The sequence below is a fragment of the Leuresthes tenuis genome, unplaced genomic scaffold, assembly GCF_036924035.1.
Source record: "Leuresthes tenuis unplaced genomic scaffold, fLeuTen1.0.hap1 SCAF_23, whole genome shotgun sequence".
Classification (NCBI taxonomy): domain Eukaryota; kingdom Metazoa; phylum Chordata; class Actinopteri; order Atheriniformes; family Atherinopsidae; genus Leuresthes; species Leuresthes tenuis.
Window position 1 is genome coordinate 153,359 of NW_027325377.1, and position 25,339 is coordinate 178,697.

Genomic DNA, 25,339 nt, shown 5'->3' on the forward strand with positions numbered 1-25,339 from the left:
TGACAAGGTGGTGTCATTTTAGCTTATTCTTCCTCAGACGGTGAAAAGTAATAAAATAGCCAGAAAACAGGCGCTTTGCTTGTTGGAGTGGGTAATTTCCCGATATCCGCGAACACACCATTTAAGTCCCGCCCCCTCCTGCTCGTCCACTTCCGGTACGGAGGAACATGGAGACTGTTGACAACGGAATCCGGGGTTCTGTTTAATAATTCCAGGATTTCTATCGTTAGATTTGTTATTGATTGGTTTGCTGTCGACATATTTTTGGATTGTTTAGTTGCGCGTTAGATGTCAGCGCGTGAAGAGCTTAACTGGGCGTGAAACGGCGGATTTTCCGGTAAGAACCGGAACAAACCGGCTAAAGTTTACAGTCGGACTGGATGGGATGAATGTGTTCAGCGGCAAGTTCTGTTAGTCAGGCGGGGAATTAATACATGAAATACGCTGAATAAACCGGGTGAGACTAAGGATAAAGCCGTTATATTTTTATTTAATCCCAGTTCAACTGGTTTGTGACACAAACTGTCTTTAATCCCACATTTTAATCCTCCGAGGATCAATACATTCTGATTTTATAGATTAGTCAAACTGCTGATCTGCAGTTTCTGAAAAATAACTGATGGTTTCTCTCAGGTCCAGTGACGCTGGTTCAGATTGGGGCGCCGGTCTGCTCTGACCCAGCTGGACCGGCAGAGAGATGGACAAGTTCGGGATGAGTTTCGGAGGCGGTCCCGGCCGGAAGGAGCTGCTGGACACCATCGAGGCCCAGAAGAAGCAGCTGGTCCAGTACCAGACCCGCTTCAAGGACGTGGTCCGGGCCTACAAGAGTCTCCTGAAGGAGAAGGAGGCTCTGGAGGCCAGTCTGAAGGTTCTGAGCGTGACCCAGGATGTAGATCTGAAGCAGCAGTGCCGGGACGCCGCCGCGGGCCTGGAGCTCCCGGAGGACGGCTGCTCGCTGCACAGCGAGGACAGCGTGGACACGGCGGCGTCCGTGGACCAGAGCGAGGAGGAGCAGGGAGAACCGGGTCAGAGGTCGAGCTCCACGGTAGGTTGAGGCGTCAGAGAGAGTCAGAGGTCGCGTGACCGTGTTTAACGTGGCGTTTGTTTCCGCAGAGCGCAGAGCCCGCCAGTGAAGGCAGCATCGTGGAGGCGGAGCACCTGCAGGCCACGCCTCCCCCCGGGACAGAGCTGGACCGCCGTGTCGCCCAGTTAAAGAGCCAGCTGAGCACGCTCACCACCGCCCTGACCACGGTGACGCAGGAGAAGTCGCGGATGGAGGCGAGTTTTCAGGCCGACAAGCGTCAGCTGAAGCAGGAAATGGAGGAGCTGCAGGAGCGGCTGGACGCCGTGGCGACGCAGCAGGAGGCGGAGCTGCGTGCTTTCCAGCAGCAGGTGGCGGAGAGCCGCGCTCGCATCATCACGCAGCAGCACGAGCGCGAGCAGGAGCAGGGCGACCACGCCCAGCAGCTGCGGGAGCTGCAGAGGATCCTGCAGCAGGAGCGAGACCTGCGGCAGGACGCCGAGCTGCGCCTGCAGGACGCCGCCGCCGCCATCCTCGCCACCTCACAGGCCGTGGACCGGGGGGCGGAGTCTGAGGCCCACCTGAGCCAGGTGAGGGAGGAGCGGGATGAGCTGCGGCGGAGGCTGCAGGCCGCCCAGGAGGACCAGAGGAAGGCGGACCCCCGGGTGGGCGACCTGCAGCAGGAGCTGCAGGAGCTGAAGAACCACTTTCAGCGCCAGATCCACACCGAAACCCGGAAGGTGAGAGCAGAACCAGAACCGCACCAACAGCAGGTTTAACCCACTTTAACAGGCCGGGACCAAAGACCAGAGCCAGAGCCGGTCCAACCAAAGCAGCTCCGGGTCCATCAGAACCAAACCCACGCCTGTCTCTGTGTTGCAGGTTGAGATCCGGGTCCATCAGAACCGAACCCACGCCTGTCTCTGTGTTGCAGGTGTAATCAGCTCCGGGTCCATCAGAACCAAACCCACGCCTGTCTCTGTGTTGCAGGTTGAGATCCGGGTCCATCAGAACCAAACCCACGCCTGTCTCTGTGTTGCAGGTTGAGCTCAGATCCGGGTCCATCAGAACCGAACCCACGCCTGTCTCTGTGTTGCAGGTGTAATCAGATCCGGGTCCATCAGAACCAAACCCACGCCTGTCTCTGTGTTGCAGGTTGAGCTCAGATCCGGGTCCATCAGAACCAAACCCACGCCTGTCTCTGTGTTGCAGGTGTAATCAGATCCGGGTCCATCAGAACCGAACCCACGCCTGTCTCTGTGTTGCAGGTTGAGATCCGGGTCCATCAGAACCAAACCCACGCCTGTCTCTGTGTTGCAGGTTGAGATCCGGGTCCATCAGAACCAAACCCACGCCTGTCTCTGTGTTGCAGGTTGAGCTCAGATCCGGGTCCATCAGAACCAAACTCACGCCTGTCTCTGTGTTGCAGGTGTAATCAGATCCGGGTCCATCAGAACCAAACCCACGCCTGTCTCTGTGTTGCAGGTTGAGATCCGGGTCCATCAGAACCAAACCCACGCCTGTCTCTGTGTTGCAGGTTGAGCTCCGGGTCCATCAGAACCAAACCCACGCCTGTCTCTGTGTTGCAGGTTGAGATCCGGGTCCATCAGAACCAAACCCACGCCTGTCTCTGTGTTGCAGGTTGAGATCCGGGTCCATCAGAACCGAACCCACGCCTGTCTCTGTGTTGCAGGTCTGCGAGGCGGAGGAACGCACCCGGGAGCGCGCTGAGGCGGCGGAGCTGCGGGTGGCGGGTCTGGAGCAGCGCGTCTCGGAGCTGTCGGAGCTGCTCGGGTCCTGTGAAAAGGCCCGGCAGCGGGACCAGCAGACGGCTCAGAGGCTCCGAGACCGGGTCCTGCAGCTGGACACCGAGAACAAGACGCTCGCCATCGCCGCCTCCAGCAGGTCGGCCGGCAGCCTCGGCCTGGATGAGTCGCAGCTGGACGTGGCGGCGCTGAAGGACAAGCTGCAGACCGTGAAGAAGCTGCTGCTGGCGGCTCAGAGGAACCCGGACCAGAACATCCGGGACATCGGCGAGCCGGAGGCGGAGCCGGGCGAGGACAAGGTTACGGTGTTCCAGCAGGAGCTGCGGCAGGTGAAGGAGGAGTTTGAGCGCTACAAGCTGCGAGCGCAGGTGGTGCTGAAGAACAAAAACGCCAAAGATGGCTGCCAAGCCAAGGAGCTGGAGGAGGTCCGTGACCAGCTGTCCGAGCTGCGCGAGAAGTACATCAACCTGAGGATCCAGAGCGACGAGGCCGAGGCACGGACCCGCCAGCAGCTGGAGGAGCGCCAGCAGCAGGCGGCGGCGCTGCAGCACGCCCAGCGCCAGGAGCTGGAGCGGCTGGAGGCGCAGCACCGCGACGAGCTGCTGCGCCTGGAGGCGGAGCTTCATAAGCAGCGGGAGCGGACCATGGCGCTGCTGGATGAGAAGGACCAGGAGCTGGAGCGGCTGCGGGCCGCCGTGCTCAGCTGCAGCCGCGACTTCAACGACCCGCCGTCCGACAGCGTGCAGGACGCCGGCTCAGATGGCGAGGCCGACGCCATCAGCCAGGCCCTGCGGCAGGCCACGCCCACCGAGTCCACGCTCCTGCTGTACGCCGAGCAGCTCGCACGCAAGGAGGTGGAGGTGGGCGGCCTGCGGCGCCAGAAGCACCGGCTGGAGGAGGACCTGCACCAGCTGCAGGCCAAGCTGCTCGCCAACGCCGAGCGGCACGACGAGGAGGCGGCGGAGCTGCGGGCCCGGCTCGACAAGCTGATCCGGGACCAGAGCCGAGAGGGCGCCAACATGGAGTACCTGAAGAACGTCATCTACAAGTTCCTGACGCTGCAGGACGCCAGCGGCAGGAAGCAGACGCTCGGCGCAATCTTGACCATCTTACACTTCAGTCCGCAGGAGAAGCACGATGTCATGAGGCTCCAGGGGCCCGCCTGGTGGGGCCCCGGCCGCAGGTGAGACAAACAGGAAGTGATGCGTGGGAGCCACTGCGAGGACTCTTCTTCTGTGCATTAAAGGATGTTTATGAACTTTAAATAAAGTTTGACACGTTATTGATGCTTTTGTCAGTTAATATCAGCTGATCGGTGATCCATGACATCATCACTTCCAATCATGTGATTCGCCTTTATTTTAGTACAAATAAATGTTTACAGAACAACAAGGTAAACAAAAACAAGGTGTTACATTCTGTGAGGTGGACCGGCCCGACCCGGCCCGACCCGGCCCGACCCGACCCGGCCCGACCCGACCCGTCATCAGGTTAGTGTGTGCTCAGGACCGTCTGCAGGTCCTGGGGCAGCGAGCTGATGATGGAGCTGATGAAAGCTTCCAGTTTGTCCAAAACGCCGTCTCTGACCTGCAGCTGCTGCCTGCGAGCTTTAATCTGAAAAACACAAACAGGAAGTGGGAAGTTTTTTAAATATTAGAGAGACAACGAGGAACATTTCCAGCTAAAACAGAAATAAAGATTTCATCAGAATCCTGTTTTTAGAGGCTGTCGAACTCGAGCTAAAGATTCAGCAACAGCTGGATCCAAACCCAGAAAACAGTTAGATCCAAAATCAGAAAACAGCTGGATCCAAACCCAGAAAACAGCTGGATCCAAACCCAGAAAACAGTTAGATCCAAACCCAGAAAACAGCTGGATCCAAACCCAGAAAGAAGGTGATAAAACTCAATAAATCCAACCTTAGATGAACACATGACATATTACACTGTGTCATTATTTATTGTGAAAAATGACACATTATTGTGTGTTAAAATCTAAGTGAACCCTTCCTGCTCCCACAGTAAGTAGCAGCCAGGAGCTGCTGATCAATGCTCTGATTAACTGATCCTCAGTCAGTGTGAGCAGCTCTATAAAAGCAGGAGTTCTGTCAGTTTAACACGATGCCAAGGAGGAAAGACACCAGCAATGATCTCAGAGAAGCAGCTGCTGCTGCCCATCAGTCTGGGAAGGGTTATAAGGCCATTTCCAGACTATCTGGAGTCCATCATTCTACAGAGAGAAAGATTATTCACAAGTGGAAAACAGGAAGTGGGAAGTTTTTTAAATATTAGAGAGACAACGAGGAACATTTCCAGCTAAAAAAGAAATAAAGATTTCATCAGAATCCTGTTTTTAGAGGCTGTCGAACTAGTGGTAAAGATTCAGAAACGGCTGGATCCAAACCCAGAAAACAGATGGATCCAAACCCAGAAAACAGTTAGATCCAAAATCAGAAAACAGCTGGATCCAAACCCAGAAAACAGTTAGATCCAAACCCAGAAAACAGCTGGATCCAAACCCAGAAAACGGCTGGATCCAAACCCAGAAAACGGCCGGATCCAAACCCAGAAAACGGCTGGATCCAAACCCAGAAAACGGCTGGATCCAAACCCAGAAAAAAGCTGGATCCAAACCCAGAAAACGGCTGGATCCAAACCCAGAAAACGGCTGGATCCAAACCCAGAAAACGGCTGGATCCAAACCCAGAAAACGGCTGGATCCAAACCCAGAAAACAGTTAGATCCAAAATCAGAAAAAAGCTGGATCCAAACCCAGAAAACAGTTAGATCCAAACCCAGAAAACAGCTGGATCCAAACCCAGAAAACGGCCGGATCCAAACCCAGAAAACGGCCGGATCCAAACCCAGAAAACGGCTGGATCCAAACCCAGAAAACGGCTGGATCCAAACCCAGAAAACGGCTGGATCCAAACCCAGAAAACAGCTGGATCCAAACCCAGAAAACGGCTGGATCCAAACCCAGAAAACGGCTGGATCCAAACCCAGAAAACGGCTGGATCCAAACTCAGAAAAAAGCTGGATCCAAACCCAGAAAACGGCTGGATCCAAACTCAGAAAAAAGCTGGATCCAAACCCAGAAAACGGCTGGATCCAAACCCAGAAAACGGCTGGATCCAAACCCAGAAAACGGCTGGATCCAAACCCAGAAAACGGCTGGATCCAAACCCAGAAAACAGCCGGATCCAAACCCAGAAAAAAGCTGGATCCAAACCCAGAAAATGGCTGGATCCAAACCCAGAAAACGGCTGGATCCAAACTCAGAAAAAAGCTGGATCCAAAATCAGAAAACGGCTGGATCCAAACCCAGAAAACGGCTGGATCCAAACCCAGAAAACGGCTGGATCCAAACCCAGAAAACGGCTGGATCCAAACCCAGAAAACTGCTGGATCCAAACCCAGAAAACGGCTGGATCCAAACCCAGAAAACGGCTGGATCCAAACCCAGAAAACGGCTGGATCCAAACCCAGAAAAAGGCTGGATCCAAACCCAGAAAACAGTTAGATCCAAACCCAGAAAACGGCTGGATCCAAACCCAGAAAACGGCTGGATCCAAACCCAGAAAACAGCCGGATCCAAACCCAGAAAACGGCTGGATCCAAACCCAGAAAACGGCTGGATCCAAACCCAGAAAACAGCTGGATCCAAACCCAGAAAATGGCTGGATCCAAACCCAGAAAACGGCTGGATCCAAACCCAGAAAACGGCTGGATCCAAACCCAGAAAACGGCTGGATCCAAACCCAGAAAACGGCTGGATCCAAACCCAGAAAACGGCTGGATCCAAACTCAGAAAAAAGCTGGATCCAAAATCAAAATTAAAGTAAAAATAACATTTTAAAGTTAAATTATACATTTTGTTTTGAAACATTAATTTACTTTGTTTAATCTTTATTTTATAGTCATGAGGACAAACGGACAAACGCTTTCAGGTCTAAAGTTTTACATGTTTATGTTTGTTAAATTAAAATTAAATGAAATTAAATTAAACCAATCAAATTAAAGTTTTACATGTTCACATTTTCCTCAGTAGGTGATAAAACTCAGTAAATCCAACCTTAGATGAACACATGACATATTACACAGTGTCATTATTTATTGTGAAAAATGACACATTATTGTGTGTGAAAAACTAGAGCTACATCTCTACAGGCCTCAGTTAGCATGTTAAAGGTTAAAGGTCATACATCTCAGACTCTACAGGCCTCAGTTAGCATGTTAAAGGTTAAAGGTCACCCCAAGGTGAAAAAGCCCAGAGCTACATCTCAGACTCTACAGGCCTCAGTTAGCAGGTTAAAGGTTAAAGGTCATACATCTCAGACTCTACAGGCCTCAGTTAGCATGTTAAAGGTTAAAGGTCATACATCTCAGACTCTACAGGCCTCAGTTAGCATGTTAAAGGTTAAAGGTCATACATCTCAGACTCTACAGGCCTCAGTTAGCATGTTAAAGGTTAAAGGTCATACATCTCAGACTCTACAGGCCTCAGTTAGCATGCTAAAGGTTAAAGGTCACCCCAAGGTGAAAAACTAGAGCTACATCTCTACAGGCCTCAGTTAGCATGCTAAAGGTTAAAGGTCACCCCAAGGTGAAAAAGCCCAGAGCTACATCTCAGACTCTCCAGGCCTCAGTTAGCATGTTAAAGGTTAAAGGTCATACATCTCAGACTCTACAGGCCTCAGTTAGCATGTTAAAGGTTAAAGGTCATACATCTCAGACTCTACAGGCCTCGGTTAGCATGCTAAAGGTTAAAGGTCATACATCTCAGACTCTACAGGCCTCGGTTAGCATGCTAAAGGTTAAAGGTCACCCCAAGGTGAAAAAGCCCAGAGCTACATCTCAGACTCTCCAGGCCTCAGTTAGCATGTTAAAGGTTAAAGGTCATACATCTCAGACTCTACAGGCCTCAATTAGCATGTTAAAGGTTAAAGGTCACCCCAAGGTGAAAAAGCCCAGAGCTACATCTCAGACTCTACAGGCCTCAGTTAGCATGTTAAAGGTTAAAGGTCACCCCAAGGTGAAAAAGCCCAGAGCTACATCTCAGACTCTACAGGCCTCAGTTAGCATGCTAAAGGTTAAAGGTCACCCCAAGGTGAAAAAGCCCAGAGCTACATCTCAGACTCTACAGGCCTCAGTTAGCATGCTAAAGGTTAAAGGTCACCCCAAGGTGAAAAAGCCCAGAGCTACATCTCAGACTCTCCAGGCCTCAGTTAGCATGCTAAAGGTTAAAGGTCACCCCAAGGTGAAAAAGCCCAGAGCTACATCTCAGACTCTCCAGGCCTCAGTTAGCATGCTAAAGGTTAAAGTTCACCCCAAGGTGAAGAAGCCCAGAGCTACATCTCAGACTCTCCAGGCCTCAGTTAGCATGCTAAAGGTTAAAGGTCACCCCAAGGTGAAGAAGCCCAGAGCTACATCTCAGACTCTCCAGGCCTCAGTTAGCATGTTAAATGTTAAAGGTCACCCCAAGGTGAAGAAGCCCAGAGCTACATCTCAGACTCTACAGGCCTCAGTTAGCAGGTTAAAGGTTAAAGGTCACCCCAAGGTGAAAAAGCCCAGAGCTACATCTCAGACTCTACAGGCCTCAGTTAGCATGTTAAAGGTTAAAGGTCACCCCAAGGTGAAGAAGCCCAGAGCTACATCTCAGACTCTACAGGCCTCAGTTAGCATGTTAAAGGTTAAAGGTCATGACAGCACAGTTAGAAAAAGACTGAACAAGGATGGCTTGTTTGGAAGGGCTGCAGGAGAAAGCCTCTTCTCTCTAAAAAGAACATGGCAGCACAGCTTAGGTTTGCAAAGCTGCATCTGAACAAAGCTCAAGACTTCTGGAACAATGTCCTTTGGACAGACCAGAGCAAAGTGGAGATGTTTGGTCCTAATGCACAGCAGCACGTTTGGAGGAAACCAAACACAGCATATCAGCACAAACACCTCATACCAGCTGTCAAGCACGGTGGTGGAGGGCTGATGATCTGGGCTGGTTCTGCATATGTTAGAAAAATCATGAAATCATACGATGAGAAAAGCAGCAGGAATAAAGGTTTATGTGATGGGGGGGGGTGTAGCTCGTGAAACTGTTTTTGACTCTGAACTCATGTTCCCATAACATTGTGTGGTCAGTAAACATAAATAATATAAATAGCATCATTTTGTGAGTCAGACAACTCTGAGCAGCTTCCTGGCAGGTTGTGTCCGAACTTGTCTCCTTCTTGCAAGAAATAAATGTTTTCTGACAACTTGGCATCTTCAGCAAAATTAACCAACACAAGAAAGTCAAAGCTGACTTTAAAGCAGACTGCAAGAAAGCTGGAGAGGCAGTGGCGTTCCTCTAATTTAGAAGTTCCCAGAGTTTCTAAAAGCAGAATGAGAGGCAGAGCCTCAGTGTTTCCCTGTTCCAGCAGGTATCCTTTGAATGGTGTTATGGTGTTTTTCCCCCCTCTTTTCCCTCTTTTCTGTCTTCTCAAACCCCAGCTGGTCCAGGCAGATGGCCACCCTTCCTGGTTCTGGTTCTGCCAGAGGTTTCTTCCTGGTTCTGGTTCTGCCAGAGGTTTCTTCCTGTTAAAGGGAGTCGTTCCTTTCCACAGTCGCCTCAGGCTCAGGACTGAAGACAAGTTTCGGTGCAATCTGTTGGTTTCCTTAGCTAGGATATTAATTTTATTAATTGGTTCTATATGAATGAACTGGATTATTTTGACGCTATATAAATAAAACTGAACTGAATTGAATTGATAATACCAGCTACATCCTTCACACCTAAGAGCCTAAATACACCTGCATTCATGAAACAATACAGTTAACCATCAACCATGAACTTGCACAGTAACTGACTAATGGAGCTGGGTTGGAACCATTCCAGCTCCTTCTTTGTGAGAAAGGTAGAAATGCTCCTTGCTGCTGTGCGCTTCATGGACTCATCCAGGTTCAGTGTTGGTGAAAGAGCCAGGTGGCACTTCAGCTGTCCCTGTTCGCCTTTTAAAAAGTCCACAACATCTGGGAAAGGGTTCAGGTTCAGGGTTAGGGTTCCTAAGTAGGTGCATAACCACATGATAACAGAGCAGTACTGCACTGTGGGCTCCTGCTCCTGCACACGAGCCTGCAGACCGGCCCTAATGCCAGACAACATTTATCTAACCCTAACATCTACTTTTACGGCCTGACCATGAAAATCTCATCAGAACCTCTTTTAACCTGCTGTGTTAGAAGTTAAATGTTTTCTGGAACAGGAAGGCAGATAGACTCCTGCAGATCAGCAGTTTCATCCATAAAACTGCAGCAGATTTAGTCTCTTCAGTGGTCGTTCTCAGCACATCGTGGGCCATCTCATGAAGGATATCATGTGATAACAACTCGCTCCCCTTAGAGCCAGCCATGACAACATCTGGACCACAGTTCTAGCAGCTGGAGAAAATCGGACTCCTCGTCTTTTTTCCCCTCAAATCACCAAGCCGTGACACTGGAGAGAAGATAAAATACCCAACAAAGCTACTCTGACATCTGCTTTTGTTTGGTAGCTGCAGCATTTACACCCGCATCAGTGACCATGACAACAGCAGCTGGATGTAGATTTGACTCTTCATGTAATCTGAATCGTTATCTGTCATCGCCATCTTGTACAAAAGCTTTTAAAGATCATGTGGGGCACTCAGTTTTTAGCTGTTTTTATCTGTTTTTATCTGTTTTTATCTGTTTTTATCTGTTTTTAGCTGTTTTTAGCTGTTTTTATCTGTTTTTATCTGTTTTTAGCTGTTTTTAGCTTTTTTTAGCTGTTTTTATCTGTAAACCTCAGAAAACACCTTGTTTTTTGCTGCTTCATAAACTAACCACCGTCCTTCCCTTCTCTCGACCATCTTCGCTGCAGCGGTTGCCTAAAGTTTGACCGGACACAGCTGGGAGCACAGGTATAACTGCAGGTGGCACCTGTAGGACTGAACATCACCTTTGCCCTTTTCCATCTCCACTCACCAGCTTCTCTTTGAGCTTCAGGATGAGATCCACATTCTCCACCTCAGACTTGTCTTTGGTCCAGCTCAGCAGGTCCTGCAGAGACACGCTGTCAGAGGACTGATGCGGCCCACACAGGTGTGACAGGTGGGGAACTTACAGTGTCACTGATCACCTCCAGGTGGAGGCTCTCCAGCTTCTGCGTCATCTCTTTGTGTCGCTGCCGATACCAGCCGTCAAAGTTGGGCGATCTGAAGAACTTCCTGAGACCGGCGAAAACAAGAAGAAACACGAGTCACAAGATCGGGTAATTGAAGCGAAGCCGTGGAAATCGCCACATTCTGAACCTGCGTGACTCACCTGTACAGACCTATCCAGTCACCTTTGAGCACAGAGGTGAGCTGAGGCCCGGTGTGGTCCAGAGTGGACATGAACTCCTCCTGACTGAAGGGACGGACCTGAGGAGGAGTCTGGAGAAGGAGAACATTCAGTCTACCACGGATGACATCACTGTGACATCACCACCATGAGCCACTTCCTGTTTACCTTCCAGGGCGTCACAGACCTCTGCAGCGGCATCAAGCTCGCCATGTACCGCTCCTATAGGACGAGAAACATGACCTACTGTGCTGTGATTGGACGAGGGCCTTTACATCATTACAAAAAGCATTAGCTCACATTTCATCCGAAAGCTTCACCTGTCCTGGTTCCACCTGAGCTGAAAGCTTCACCTGTCCTGGTTCCCCCTGAGCTGAAAGCTTCACTTGTCCTGGTTTACCTGAGCTGAAAGCTTCACCTGTCCTGGTTTACCTGAGCTGAAAGCTTCACCTGTCCTGGTTTACCTGAGCTGAAAGCTTCACCTGTCCTGGTTTACCTGAGCTGAAAGCTTCACCTGTCCTGGTTCCACCTGAGCTGAAAGCTTCACCTGTCCTGGTTCCACCTGAGCTGAAAGCTTCACCTGTCCTGGTTCCACCTGAGCTGAAAGCTTCACCTGTCCTGGTTTACCTGAGCTGAAAGCTTCACCTGTCCTGGTTCCACCTGAGCTGAAAGCTTCACCTGTCCTGGTTCCACCTGAGCTGAAAGCTTCACCTGTCCTGGTTCCACCTGAGCTGAAAGCTTCACCTGTCCTGGTTCCACCTGAGCTGAAAGCTTCACCTGTCCTGGTTTACCTGAGCTAAAAGCTTCACCTGTCCTGGTTTACCTGAGCTGAAAGCTTCACCTGTCCTGGTTCCACCTGAGCTGAAAGCTTCACCTGTTCTGGTTCCACCTGAGCTGAAAGCTTCACCTGTCCTGGTTCCACCTGAGCTGAAAGCTTCACCTGTCCTGGTTCCACCTGAGCTGAAAGCTTCACCTGTCCTGGTTTACCTGAGCTGAAAGCTTCACCTGTCCTGGTTCCACCTGAGCTGAAAGCTTCACCTGTCCTGGTTCCACCTGAGCTGAAAGCTTCACCTGTCCTGGTTCCCCCTGAGCTGAAAGCTTCACCTGTCCTGGTTCCACCTGAGCTGAAAGCTTCACCTGTCCTGGTTCCACCTGAGCTGAAAGCTTCACCTGTCCTGGTTTACCTGAGCTGAAAGCTTCACCTGTCCTGGTTCCACCTGAGCTGAAAGCTTCACCTGTCCTGGTTCCACCTGAGCTGAAAGCTTCACCTGTCCTGGTTCCACCTGAGCTGAAAGCTTCACCTGTCCTGGTTCCACCTGAGCTGAAAGCTTCACCTGTCCTGGTTCCACCTGAGCTGAAAGCTTCACCTGTCCTGGTTCCACCTGAGCTGAAAGCTTCACCTGTCCTGGTTCCACCTGAGCTGAAAGCTTCACCTGTCCTGGTTTACCTGAGCTGAAAGCTTCACCTGTCCTGGTTCCACCTGAGCTGAAAGCTTCACCTGTCCTGGTTCCACCTGAGCTGAAAGCTTCACCTGTCCTGGTTTACCTGAGCTGAAAGCTTCACCTGTCCTGGTTTACCTGAGCTGAAAGCTTCACCTGTCCTGGTTTACCTGAGCTGAAAGCTTCACCTGTCCTGGTTCCACCTGAGCTGAAAGCTTCACCTGTCCTGGTTTACCTGAACTGAAAGCTTCACCTGTCCTGGTTCCACCTGAGCTGAAAGCTTCACCTGTCCTGGTTTACCTGAGCTGAAAGCTTCACCTGTCCTGGTTTACCTGAACTGAAAGCTTCACCTGTCCTGGTTTACCTGAGCCGAAAGCTTCACCTGTCCTGGTTCCACCTGAGCTGAAAGCTTCACCTGTCCTGGTTCCACCTGAGCTGAAAGCTTCACCTGTCCTGGTTCCACCTGAGCTGAAAGCTTCACCTGTCCTGGTTCCCCCTGAGCTGAAAGCTTCACCTGTCCTGGTTTACCTGAGCTGAAAGCTTCACCTGTCCTGGTTTACCTGAGCTGAAAGCTTCACCTGTCCTGGTTCCACCTGAGCTGAAAGCTTCACCTGTCCTGGTTCCACCTGAGCTGAAAGCTTCACCTGTCCTGGTTCCACCTGAGCTGAAAGCTTCACCTGTCCTGGTTTACCTGAGCTGAAAGCTTCACCTGTCCTGGTTTACCTGAACTGAAAGCTTCACCTGTCCTGGTTTACCTGAGCTGAAAGCTTCACCTGTCCTGGTTCCACCTGAGCTGAAAGCTTCCCCTGTCCTGGTTCCACCTGAGCTGAAAGCTTCACCTGTCCTGGTTTACCTGAGCTGAAAGCTTCACCTGTCCTGGTTCCACCTGAGCTGAAAGCTTCACCTGTCCTGGTTCCACCTGAGCTGAAAGCTTCACCTGTCCTGGTTTACCTGAGCTGAAAGCTTCACCTGTCCTGGTTCCACCTGAGCTGAAAGCTTCACCTGTCCTGGTTCCACCTGAGCTGAAAGCTTCCCCTGTCCTGGTTCCACCTGAGCTGAAAGCTTCACCTGTCCTGGTTCCACCTGAGCTGAAAGCTTCACCTGTCCTGGTTCCACCTGAGCTGAAAGCTTCACCTGTCCTGGTTTACCTGAGCTGAAAGCTTCACCTGTCCTGGTTCCACCTGAGCTGAAAGCTTCACCTGTCCTGGTTCCACCTGAGCTGAAAGCTTCACCTGTCCTGGTTCCACCTGAGCTGAAAGCTTCACCTGTCCTGGTTCCACCTGAGCTGAAAGCTTCACCTGTCCTGGTTTATCTGAGCTGAAAGCTTCACCTGTCCTGGTTTACCTGAGCTGAAAGCTTCACCTGTCCTGGTTTACCTGAGCTGAAAGCTTCACCTGTCCTGGTTCCACCTGAGCTGAAAGCTTCACCTGTCCTGGTTCCACCTGAGCTGAAAGCTTCACCTGTCCTGGTTCCACCTGAGCTGAAAGCTTCACCTGTCCTGGTTCCACCTGAGCTGAAAGCTTCACCTGTCCTGGTTCCACCTGAGCTGAAAGCTTCACCTGTCCTGGTTCCACCTGAGCTGAAAGCTTCACCTGTCCTGGTTCCACCTGAGCTGAAAGCTTCACCTGTCCTGGTTCCACCTGAGCTGAAAGCTTCACCTGTCCTGGTTTACCTGAGCTGAAAGCTTCACCTGTCCTGGTTCCACCTGAGCTGAAAGCTTCACCTGTCCTGGTTCCACCTGAGCTGAAAGCTTCACCTGTCCTGGTTCCACCTGAGCTGAAAGCTTCACCTGTCCTGGTTTACCTGAACTGAAAGCTTCACCTGTCCTGGTTTACCTGAGCCGAAAGCTTCACCTGTCCTGGTTCCACCTGAGCTGAAAGCTTCACCTGTCCTGGTTTACCTGAGCTGAAAGCTTCACCTGTCCTGGTTCCACCTGAGCTGAAAGCTTCACCTGTCCTGGTTCCACCTGAGCTGAAAGCTTCACCTGTCCTGGTTCCACCTGAGCTGAAAGCTTCACCTGTCCTGGTTCCACCTGAGCTGAAAGCTTCACCTGTCCTGGTTCCACCTGAGCTGAAAGCTTCACCTGTCCTGGTTCCACCTGAGCTGAAAGCTTCACCTGTCCTGGTTCCACCTGAGCTGAAAGCTTCACCTGTCCTGGTTTACCTGAGCTGAAAGCTTCACCTGTCCTGGTTCCACCTGAGCTGAAAGCTTCACCTGTCCTGGTTTACCTGAGCTGAAAGCTTCACCTGTCCTGGTTCCACCTGAGCTGAAAGCTTCACCTGTCCTGGTTCCACCTGAGCTGAAAGCTTCACCTGTCCTGGTTCCACCTGAGCTGAAAGCTTCACCTGTCCTGGTTCCACCTGAACTGAAAGCTTCACCTGTCCTGGTTTACCTGAGCCGAAAGCTTCACCTGTCCTGGTTCCACCTGAGCTGAAAGCTTCCCCTGTCCTGGTTCCACCTGAGCTGAAAGCTTCACCTGTCCTGGTTCCACCTGAGCTGAAAGCTTCACCTGTCCTGGTTTACCTGAGCTGAAAGCTTCACCTGTCCTGGTTTACCTGAGCTGAAAGCTTCACCTGTCCTGGTTTACCTGAGCTGAAAGCTTCACCTGTCCTGGTTTACCTGAGCTGAAAGCTTCACCTGTCCTGGTTTACCTGAGCTGAAAGCTTCACCTGTCCTGGTTTACCTGAGCTGAAAGCTTCACCTGTCCTGGTTTACCTGAGCTGAAAGCTTCACCTGTCCTGGTTCCACCTGAGCTGAAAGCTTCACCTGTCCTGGTTCCACCTGAGCTGAAAGCTTCACCTGTCCTGGTTTACCTGAGCAGAAAGCTTCACCTGTCCTGGTTCCACCTGAGCCGAAAGCTTCACCTGTCCTGGTTCCACCTGAGCTGAAAGCTTCACCTGTCCTGGTTCCACCTGAGCTGAAAGCTTCACCTGTCCTGGTTCCACCTGAGCTGAAAGCTTCACCTGTCCTGGTTCCACCTGAGCTGAAAGCTTCACCTGTCCTGGTTCCACCTGAGCTGAAAGCTTCACCTGTCCTGGTTCCACCTGAGCTGAAAGCTTCACCTGTCCTGGTTTATCTGAGCTGAAAGCTTCACCTGTCCTGGTTTACCTGAGCCGAAAGCTTCACCTGTCCTGGTTTACCTGAGCTGAAAGCTTCACCTGTCCTGGTTCCACCTGAGCTGAAAGCTTCACCTGTCCTGGTTCCACCTGAGCTGAAAGCTTCACCTGTCCTGGTTCCACCTGAGCTGAAAGCTTCACCTGTCCTGGTTCCACCTGAGCTGAAAGCTTCACCTGTCCTGGTTTACCTGAGCTGAAAGCTTCACCTGTCCTGGTTTACCTGAACTGAAAGCTTCACCTGTCCTGGTTTACCTGAGCCGAAAGCTTCACCTGTCCTGGTTCCACCTGAGCTGAAAGCTTCACCTGTCCTGGTTCCACCTGAGCTGAAAGCTTCACCTGTCCTGGTTCCCCCTGAGCTGAAAGCTTCACCTGTCCTGGTTCCACCTGAGCTGAAAGCTTCACCTGTCCTGGTTTACCTGAGCTGAAAGCTTCACCTGTCCTGGTTTACCTGAGCTAAAAGCTTCACCTGTCCTGGTTTACCTGAGCTGAAAGCTTCACCTGTCCTGGTTTACCTGAGCTGAAAGCTTCACCTGTCCTGGTTTATCTGAGCTGAAAGCTTCACCTGTCCTGGTTTACCTGAGCCGAAAGCTTCACCTGTCCTGGTTCCACCTGAGCTGAAAGCTTCACCTGTCCTGGTTCCACCTGAGCTGAAAGCTTCACCTGTCCTGGTTCCACCTGAGCTGAAAGCTTCACCTGTCCTGGTTCCACCTGAGCTGAAAGCTTCCCCTGTCCTGGTTCCACCTGAGCTGAAAGCTTCACCTGTCCTGGTTCCACCTGAGCTGAAAGCTTCACCTGTCCTGGTTTACCTGAGCTGAAAGCTTCACCTGTCCTGGTTCCACCTGAGCTGAAAGCTTCACCTGTCCTGGTTCCCCCTGAGCTGAAAGCTTCACCTGTCCTGGTTCCACCTGAGCTGAAAGCTTCACCTGTCCTGGTTTACCTGAGCTAAAAGCTTCACCTGTCCTGGTCCCACCTGAGCCACCTGAGGTGTTTCTCACCAGAGGGATGATGAAGCTCTGCGTCAGCTCCAACAGGTGCCTCCTCAGGATGGCGCTCTGCACCTCTGACGGTCTCTTCCTCTGGATCCCCTGCAGATCAACAGAAACAGCTGAGGTGCTGCATTCAGACCCCCTCAGCTGCGTTTACCTGGACGATTGCTGACCTTTAACAGTCTCTTGATGAGGATCTTATCTTTATGGAGAAATGTCTTGTAGGCCGTGTAGATCCCTACACACACACACACACACACACACACAGACACACACACACACACAGACACACACACACACACACACACACACACACACACACACGTTGCCATACAACAAGCTGCAGGTAAGAAGAGCTGCTGCAGAAAGGTGTGTCAGGTGGTGTTACCTGGTTTGGTGTCGAGTGTCTTCAGTTTGGACAGTTTCTTTACCTTCACCTGCTTTGGTAAATCACCTGAAAGTGGGCAGAATCACACATCCAGCTGTCTTTATCCAACGACCACAAAGACAACACAACTGCACCTGTTCTTTACACCTGGACGACTCCACTATGGTTATGTTTATGCATTTAGCAGACGCTTTTATCTAAGGCGACTTACAAATGAAGATATAACAATAAGCTTCATAGAAGGAAACCAGGAGTCAGACACTAGAGTAGAGACAGGCCGGCATAGAGGGAAGTACAAGGTAAGTGCTGGGATAGGAGATGCTCTCTAAGAGCTGGGTTTTCAGGAGCTTCTTGAAGATAGACAGGGACGCCCCTGTTCTGGTAGCGCTCGGTAGGTCATTCCACCATCGTGGGACGACACATGAACAGAGTTTGGATTGTCTTAGGCGTGGTGTAGGAGCTGCTAGACGACAATCCTGGGACCAACGGAGGGACCCAGTTGGGACAGAAGCCTTTGCAAGAGCCTTCAAGTAGATGGAGCCGTTCCATTAAGCTCTTTGTAGCTAACATCAGGGACTTGGATCTGATGCTAAGGGCAGCCTGAGGAGCTCAATGAACAGAGGGGGGGCGTGTTCTTTTAGGCTGATCCAAGACCAGACGCACCGCCGCGTTCTGGACCATCTGCAGAGGTTTCACAGCACTGAGCTGCAGAGGTGTGACCAAGCCAGGATACGCTGAATGACCAAGGAGTGAGGAACCATTCAAACCAGGAGCGTGCTCATGCCAGAGAGTATGGACTGATGACTGTAACTGGCAGTCAGACTGAACAGGTAAAGCATCGCAACAGATGGAAAGATTTAAACAGGTAAGTAGGGATGGGAACCGAGAACCGGCTCCCAGGAGTTCGATTCCACGGAATCGTTACTCCGGCTGTCTAACGATTCCATTTTTACCGGAACAGAATTGCTAAAATTCTTAACAATTTGCATCTGTACAGGTAAGGAGAGAATGGCAGGAAGAAAAGAGCCTGAAGAAGACAAACAAATAAGATGAAGAAGAAGAAGAAGAAGAAGAAGAGCACTTTACCTGACATCTTTATCTCTCCCAGTCTGACGATGTGAGGCCAGTTCTGGAACGTCTTGATGAAGAACGGGTTGGTGACGCCCAGAACCACGTTCGGCCTGAGGAAGAAGTCCAAGTAGGTGTGGACATGTGGGATAAAGGTGTGTGTTGTGCAGGTGTGTGTTGTGCAGGTGTGTGTTGTGCAGGTGTGTGTTGTGCAGGTGTGTGTTGTGCAGGTGTGTGTTGTGCAGGGGTGTGTTGTGCAGGTGTGTGTTGTGCAGGTGTGTGTTGTGCAGGTGTGTGTTGTGCAGGTGTGGACATGTGGGATAAAGGTGTGTGTTGTGCAGGTGTGTGTTGTGCAGGTGTGTGTTGTGCAGGTGTGTGTTGTGCAGGTGTGTGTTGTGCAGGTGTGTGTTGTGCAGGTGTGGACATGTGGGATAAAGGTGTGTGTTGTGCAGGTGTGTGTTGTGCAGGTGTGTGTTGTACAGGTGTGTGTTGTGCAGGTGTGTGTTGGGCAGGTGTGTGTTGTACAGGTGTGTGTTGTGCAGGTGTGTGTTGTACAGGTGTGTGTTGTGCAGGTGTGTGTTGTGCAGGTGTGTGTTGTACAGGTGTGTGTTGTGCAGGTGTGTGTTGGGCAGGTGTGTGTTGTACAGGTGTGTGTTGTGCAGGTGTGTGTTGTGCAGGTGTGTGTTGTGCAGGTGTGTGTTGTGCAGGTGTGTGTTGTGCAGGTGTGTGTTGTGCAGGTGTGGACATGTGGGATAAAGGTGTGTGTTGTGCAGGTGTGTGTTGTGCAGGTGTGTGGGGCTTACGGAGCCTGAGTCCTGGTCGTGTACTCCCTGAACTCGCTGTCATGGATGGTGAAATAAGGACGAAAGTCACAGCAGAACTTCAGAGGACTGATGGAGCTGCGGGTGGGAACATGAAGTTACCATAGAAAGAAACGCTGCTCTCTGATTGGCTGCCACAGGCAGGTGAAACTTACCTGATGAGAGCCAGCACGGTTTCTGAGGACAAGGTTGGAGACGGCGCCATGACTACCAGCGGTTCACCGAGCAGCGTGAGCTCCCAGAGCATCTGGAGGTGGATCAGAACCGACTGGAAACACCTGAGCAGGACACAGGTGAGACTGAGACCAGCCTGCAACACTCATCACATGACAACCAATCAGAAACAGGAAGCAGCACTGACCTGAAGAGGTCCAGCTCGTGGATGGAGGGCAGCAGTGTGGGAGCCTGCAGGAGGTTCTGAGGAGAGAAGAACTCGTGAACAAAAGAACCTCAGGAGACAGAACAAGAGGGTGAGCGACCGGTTCTGACCTCTGGGGTCGTCTGTCTGACCGGACTTCCTCCTGGTTTGTCTGTCTTTGAAGGAATCATCACCTGAAACACGAACAGACAAACCTGAAACACCGTGTGGTTCACTCTCACAGCACTTCTCACCTTCACATACGCAGGTGTCATACGAACACCTCCACCTCACTGGGGATCGAACCGCCACACTTATGGTTGGTGACGACCGCTCTACCAGCTGAGCAACGACCGCTCCGATCTGAACTTAACTTCGTTGGTGTGGTCTCATATCTATCTATGATCTATAGTCCTCAAACACCTGGCTTATTGATCACCTGCGAATCAAACTGAATGTTTCCTCAGGTATCTGAGGTGTGAAATGTCCAATTATGTCCAGCACAGCTTCTGTAGTGACGGCATGTCCTCACCTGTGAACCACAGCCACTCTCTCACCTGCAGGATGACACCCATCACAGGTAGGTTGAGGGTCAGTCCAGATGTGGGCGCAGGCCACTGGTTGATCTCATTACACACTGAGGAATAGTGGGGTAAAAACACTGATGTAACATCTGCAACACCTGGCTGGCTCACAGTTATGATGTAATCATGACATCATCACCTGCTTCCAGACATGGCTCAAGCTTCTCGAAGAATTCAGGGGCGATGATCTGCAGCAGCGAGTGAAACAGGTGAGTGTATGGCAACCTTGACACTAACACCAGGGACTGAAACAGACAGGAAATGAGCATCACATGACCAGAGCCAACAAATAAAACATTACATCTCAGGTGTGAATAGGCAGTTACCTTCTGGAAGTAGCCTCTCTTCACTGAGACGTCCTTCACCTGTCTGAAGTAGACGTAACCGAAGAAATGAGCAGTTTCTCTCTAAGGACACAAGAGGAGACACACCTGAAGAAAAACACCCGGGAGGACCGTCACACCTACTTTAACTTCCTGTTTACACCAGAGAGGACCGTCACACCTGCTTTAACTTCCTGTTTACACCCGAGAGGACCGTCACACCTGCTTTAACTTCCTGTTTACACCAGAGAGGACCGTCACACCTACTTTAACTTCCTGTTTACACCAGAGAGGACCGTCACACCTGCTTTAACTTCCTGTTTACACCCGAGAGGACCGTCACACCTGCTTTAACTTCCTGTTTACACCCGAGAGAACCGTCACACCTGCTTTAACTTCCTGTTTACACCTGAGAGGACCGTCACACCTGCTTTAACTTCCTGTTTACACCAGAGAGGACCGTCACACCTGCTTTAACTTCCTGTTTACACCCGAGAGGACCGTCACACCTGCTTTAACTTCCTGTTTACACCCGAGAGGACCGTCACACCTGCTTTAACTTCCTGTTTACACCTGAGAGGACCGTCACACCTGCTTTAACTTCCTGTTTACACCCGAGAGGACCGTCACACCTGCTTTAACTTCCTGTTTACACCCGAGAGGACCGTCACACCTGCTTTAACTTCCTGTTTACACCCGAGAGGACCGTCACACCTGCTTTAACTTCCTGTTTACACCCGAGAGGACCTTCACACCTGCTTTAACTTCCTGTTTACACCCGAGAGGACCGTCACACCTGCTTTAACTTCCTGTTTACACCCGAGAGGACCGTCACACCTGCTTTAACTTCCTGTTTACACCAGAGAGGACCGTCACACCTGCTTTAACTTCCTGTTTACACCTGAGAGGACCGTCACACCTGCTTTAACTTCCTGTTTACACCCGAGAGGACCGTCACACCTGCTTTAACTTCCTGTTTACACCCGAGAGGACCGTCACACCTGCTTTAACTTCCTGTTTACACCCGAGAGGACCGTCACACCTGCTTTAACTTCCTGTTTACACCCAAGAGGACCTTCACACCTGCTTTAACTTCCTGTTTACACCCGAGAGGACCGTCACACCTGCTTTAACTTCCTGTTTACACCCGAGAGGACCTTCACACCTACTTTAACTTCCTGTTTACACCCGAGAGGACCGTCACACCTGCTTTAACTTCCTGTTTACACCTGAGAGGACCGTCACACCCGCTTTAACTTCCTGTTTACACCAGAGAGGACCGTCACACCTGCTTTAACTTCCTGTTTACACCCGAGAGGACCGTCACACCTGCTTTAACTTCCTGTTTACACCAGAGAGGACCTTCACACCTGCTTTAACTTCCTGTTTACACCCGAGAGGACCGTCACACCTGCTTTAACTTCCTGTTTACACCAGAGAGGACCGTCACACCTGCTTTAACTTCCTGTTTACACCAGAGAGGACCGTCACACCTGCTTTAACTTCCTGTTTACACCCGAGAGGACCGTCACACCTGCTTTAACTTCCTGTTTACACCCGAGAGGACCGTCACACCTCCTTTAACTTCCTGTTTACACCAGAGAGGACCGTCACACCTGCTTTAACTTCCTGTTTACACCAGAGAGGACCTTCACACCTGCTTTAACTTCCTGTTTACACCCGAGAGGACCGTCACACCTGCTTTAACTTCCTGTTTACACCCGAGAGGACCTTCACACCTGCTTTAACTTCCTGTTTACAACAGAGAGGACCGTCACACCTGCTTTAACTTCCTGTTTACAACAGAGAGGACCGTCACACCTGCTTTAACTTCCTGTTTACACCCGAGAGGACCGTCACACCTGCTTTAACTTCCTGTTTACACCAGAGAGGACCTTCACACCTGCTTTAACTTCCTGTTTACACCAGAGAGGACCTTCACACCTGCTTTAACTTCCTGTTTACACCCGAGAGGACCGTCACACCTGCTTTAACTTCCTGTTTACATGTGAAAGGACCGTCACACCTGCTTTAACTTCCTGTTTACACCAGAGAGGACCGTCACACCTCCTTTAACTTCCTGTTTACACCCGAGAGGACCGTCACACCTCCTTTAACTTCCTGTTTACACCAGAGAGGACCGTCACACCTGCTTTAACTTCCTGTTTACATGTGAAAGGACCGTCACACCTGCTTTAACTTCCTGTTTACACCCGAGAGGACCGTCACACCTCCTTTAACTTCCTGTTTACACCCGAGAGGACCGTCACACCTCCTTTAACTTCCTGTTTACACCAGAGAGGACCGTCACACCTGCTTTAACTTCCTGTTTACACCTGAGAGGACCGTCACACCTGCTTTAACTTCCCGTTTACACCAGAGAGGACCGTCACACCTCCTTTAACTTCCTGTTTACACCAGAGAGGACCTTCACACCTGCTTTAACTTCCTGTTTACACCCGAGAGGACCGTCACACCTGCTTTAACTTCCTGTTTACACCCGAGAGGACCGTCACACCTCCTTTAACTTCCTGTTTACACCAGAGAGGACCGTCACACCTGCTTTAACTTCCTGTTTACACCCGAGAGGACCGTCACACCTGCTTTAACTTCCTGTTTACACCAGAGAGGACCGTCACACCTGCTTTAACTTCCTGTTTACACCAGAGAGGACCGTCACACCTCCTTTAACTTCCTGTTTACACCAGAGAGGACCGTCACACCTGCTTTAACTTCCTGTTTACACCCGAGAGGACCGTCACACCTGCTTTAACTTCCTGTTTACACCAGAGAGGACCGTCACACCTGCTTTAACTTCCTGTTTACACCAGAGAGGACCGTCACACCTGCTTTAACTTCCTGTTTACACCCGAGAGGACCGTCACACCTCCTTTAACTTCCTGTTTACACCTGAGAGGACCGTCACACCTCCTTTAACTTCCTGTTTACACCAGAGAGGACCTTCACACCTGCTTTAACTTCCTGTTTACACCCGAGAGGACCGTCACACCTCCTTTAACTTCCTGTTTACACCAGAGAGGACCGTCACACCTGCTTTAACTTCCTGTTTACACCCGAGAGGACCGTCACACCTGCTTTAACTTCCTGTTTACACCAGAGAGGACCGTCACACCTGCTTTAACTTCCTGTTTACACCGGAGAGGACCGTCACACCTGCTTTAACTTCCTGTTTACACCCGAGAGGACCGTCACACCTGCTTTAACTTCCTGTTTACACCCGAGAGGACCGTCACACCTGCTTTAACTTCCTGTTTACACCCGAGAGGACCGTCACACCTGCTTTAACTTCCTGTTTACACCCGAGAGGACCGTCACCCCCGCTTTAACTTCCTGTTTACACCCGAGAGGACCGTCACACCTGCTTTAACTTCCTGTTTACACCCGAGAGAACCGTCACACCTGCTTTAACTTCCTGTTTACACCCGAGAGGACCGTCACACCTGCTTTAACTTCCTGTTTACACCCGAGAGGACCGTCACCCCCGCTTTAACTTCCTGTTTACACCCGAGAGGACCGTCACACCTGCTTTAACTTCCTGTTTACACCCGAGAGGACCTTCACACCTGCTTTAACTTCCTGTTTACACCCGAGAGGACCGTCACACCTGCTTTAACTTCCTGTTTACACGTGAGAGGACCGTCACAACAGCTTCCTGTGTGGATGCGATGCCACTATCTTCGGGTAAGACAGAATGTTACAACACTGCAGTGTTCTGAGTGAGTCTCAGGTGTGTCTTACCTGCAAGGTGATGGGGGCATCTCTGTCATATACGTTGTCTCTGAATCTGGACACTCTGCGACCGACTGACTGACGAAACCTAAAGGTGAACTGAGTGTCCCCGAGGCATCCTGGGAATGAAATTTAAAATCACTCCCAGACTATGTGACCTCTGACCTCTCACCTCCAGGACATATTGAGTGTTATCTGATTTTACCTGAGTATGAGTCGGGAAAGGACAGGTAGCAGATGTTGGTTTTCTAACAACAAACAAAGAAAAATGTAATCAGTGAATCTGAGATTAATAACATGAGCCCCACAGCTGATAAAAGTATTGATAATTACCTCTTTCTCTGTGAGTTTCACATCCTGAGGATAAACCAGCTGAAAACACAGAGAGGGAAGACTTCAACCAAACCCCATTCATAATTCAGCTGATTCAGCCTCACATTTCAAACCACATTAGCAGGAAAAATCACCAATATCAGGTGAGGAGTTTATCAAAATTTCAATTGATTTATCGCCTGCAATAATGCCGAAGTCCAGAGTGGACTTGCTGCTTGTTCATAGTTTCATGAGTCTTTTCTGAACCCAACCATTTTAAAGGGAAATGGGATCTGAATCAGCAGGAGGATCAGCAGTGAACTGGTTGTTCTGTGTTGAATAATGAAACCTCTGCATCGTCTCCTCTGATTATCTGATTATGATCTGATTGATCTGCTCTCTGATATCTGCTGATCCATAACCTTATTGATGACTGATGCTAAATATGCTAAGCTAACGTACCTCGATAGCTTGTCCGAGCTCCAGGTCGAAGGTAACGACACACACGCACTCCAGCCAGGACGAGAAGCGCGCCCACGCGCCCCAACTGTCCGCCTCCTCCTCGAGTCGGGAAGAACCGGAACCGTCCAACGGGTTCATCACAGCCGACTGTAAGGTGCTGCACCGCTGGGGGTCCAGCTCCGCTCCTCCATCAGCAGCCCCGGTGCCGGCAGAGAGGGCCCCACCTGCTGGAGGGCCGCGGAACAACAGCCGGGTTCTGCTGGCTTTACTTCAGATTATAAAGTTATTCTTCTGTTTTTGGTCATTTTTTCTGTTCTCTTTTAAGCAAATACATTTAGGTGTTAATTATTTTAATATTTCATGTCAGTATTTATTATCGTTATTATTAACTGGATCGCTGATAGGATCAATAATAGGATCAATAATAGGAGCAAACACTGCAGCTAATGTCAGACTCTCACCGACATAACATCACAGCCACCTCTTTACTTGATGATCAGAACATTTTATGACTTTATAACAGTGGAAAACTGAGCAGAATGTCCCAAATCCCTAAATTAAACTATATTTTTAGGTTACAGATGAACTTGAGCATTTATAAATCATCATCTC

The 25,339-nt window shown here is 50.5% G+C and overlaps 2 protein-coding genes across 3 annotated transcripts; one reads left to right on the forward strand and one right to left on the reverse strand.

The window, feature by feature from the left end:
- Nucleotides 1-92: 92 nt before the first annotated feature.
- On the forward strand, nt 93-4,050 carry gcc1 (GRIP and coiled-coil domain containing 1). Of its 2 annotated transcripts, none has more exons than XM_072377697.1 (4): nt 93-337; nt 634-1,045; nt 1,114-1,761; nt 2,715-4,050. In XM_072377697.1, the coding sequence occupies exons 2-4, from the start codon at nt 698-700 to the stop codon at nt 3,972-3,974; spliced, it is 2,256 nt and encodes a 751-aa protein (XP_072233798.1). In that variant the 5' UTR covers nt 93-337; nt 634-697; the 3' UTR covers nt 3,975-4,050. The 2 variants fall into 2 exon arrangements, with proteins under 2 accessions (XP_072233798.1, XP_072233799.1); XM_072377698.1 differs by lacking the exon at nt 93-337 and adding an exon at nt 367-457.
- An 89-nt stretch (nt 4,051-4,139) lies between these two features.
- On the reverse strand, nt 4,140-24,962 carry dennd6b (DENN/MADD domain containing 6B). Its single transcript, XM_072377700.1, has 20 exons — nt 24,728-24,962; nt 24,287-24,325; nt 24,159-24,201; nt 23,963-24,072; nt 20,207-20,287; nt 20,020-20,125; nt 19,854-19,933; nt 19,428-19,490; nt 19,300-19,355; nt 19,094-19,216; nt 18,921-19,016; nt 18,136-18,230; nt 17,050-17,115; nt 16,835-16,899; nt 16,671-16,760; nt 11,289-11,342; nt 11,103-11,212; nt 10,903-11,005; nt 10,764-10,838; nt 4,140-4,401 (listed from the first exon to the last, which is right to left on the reverse strand). Exons 1-20 carry the CDS (start codon nt 24,863-24,865, stop codon nt 4,279-4,281), a joined length of 1,716 nt encoding a protein of 571 aa, XP_072233801.1. The 5' UTR covers nt 24,866-24,962; the 3' UTR covers nt 4,140-4,278.
- Between the last annotated feature and the right edge of the window lie 377 nt (nt 24,963-25,339).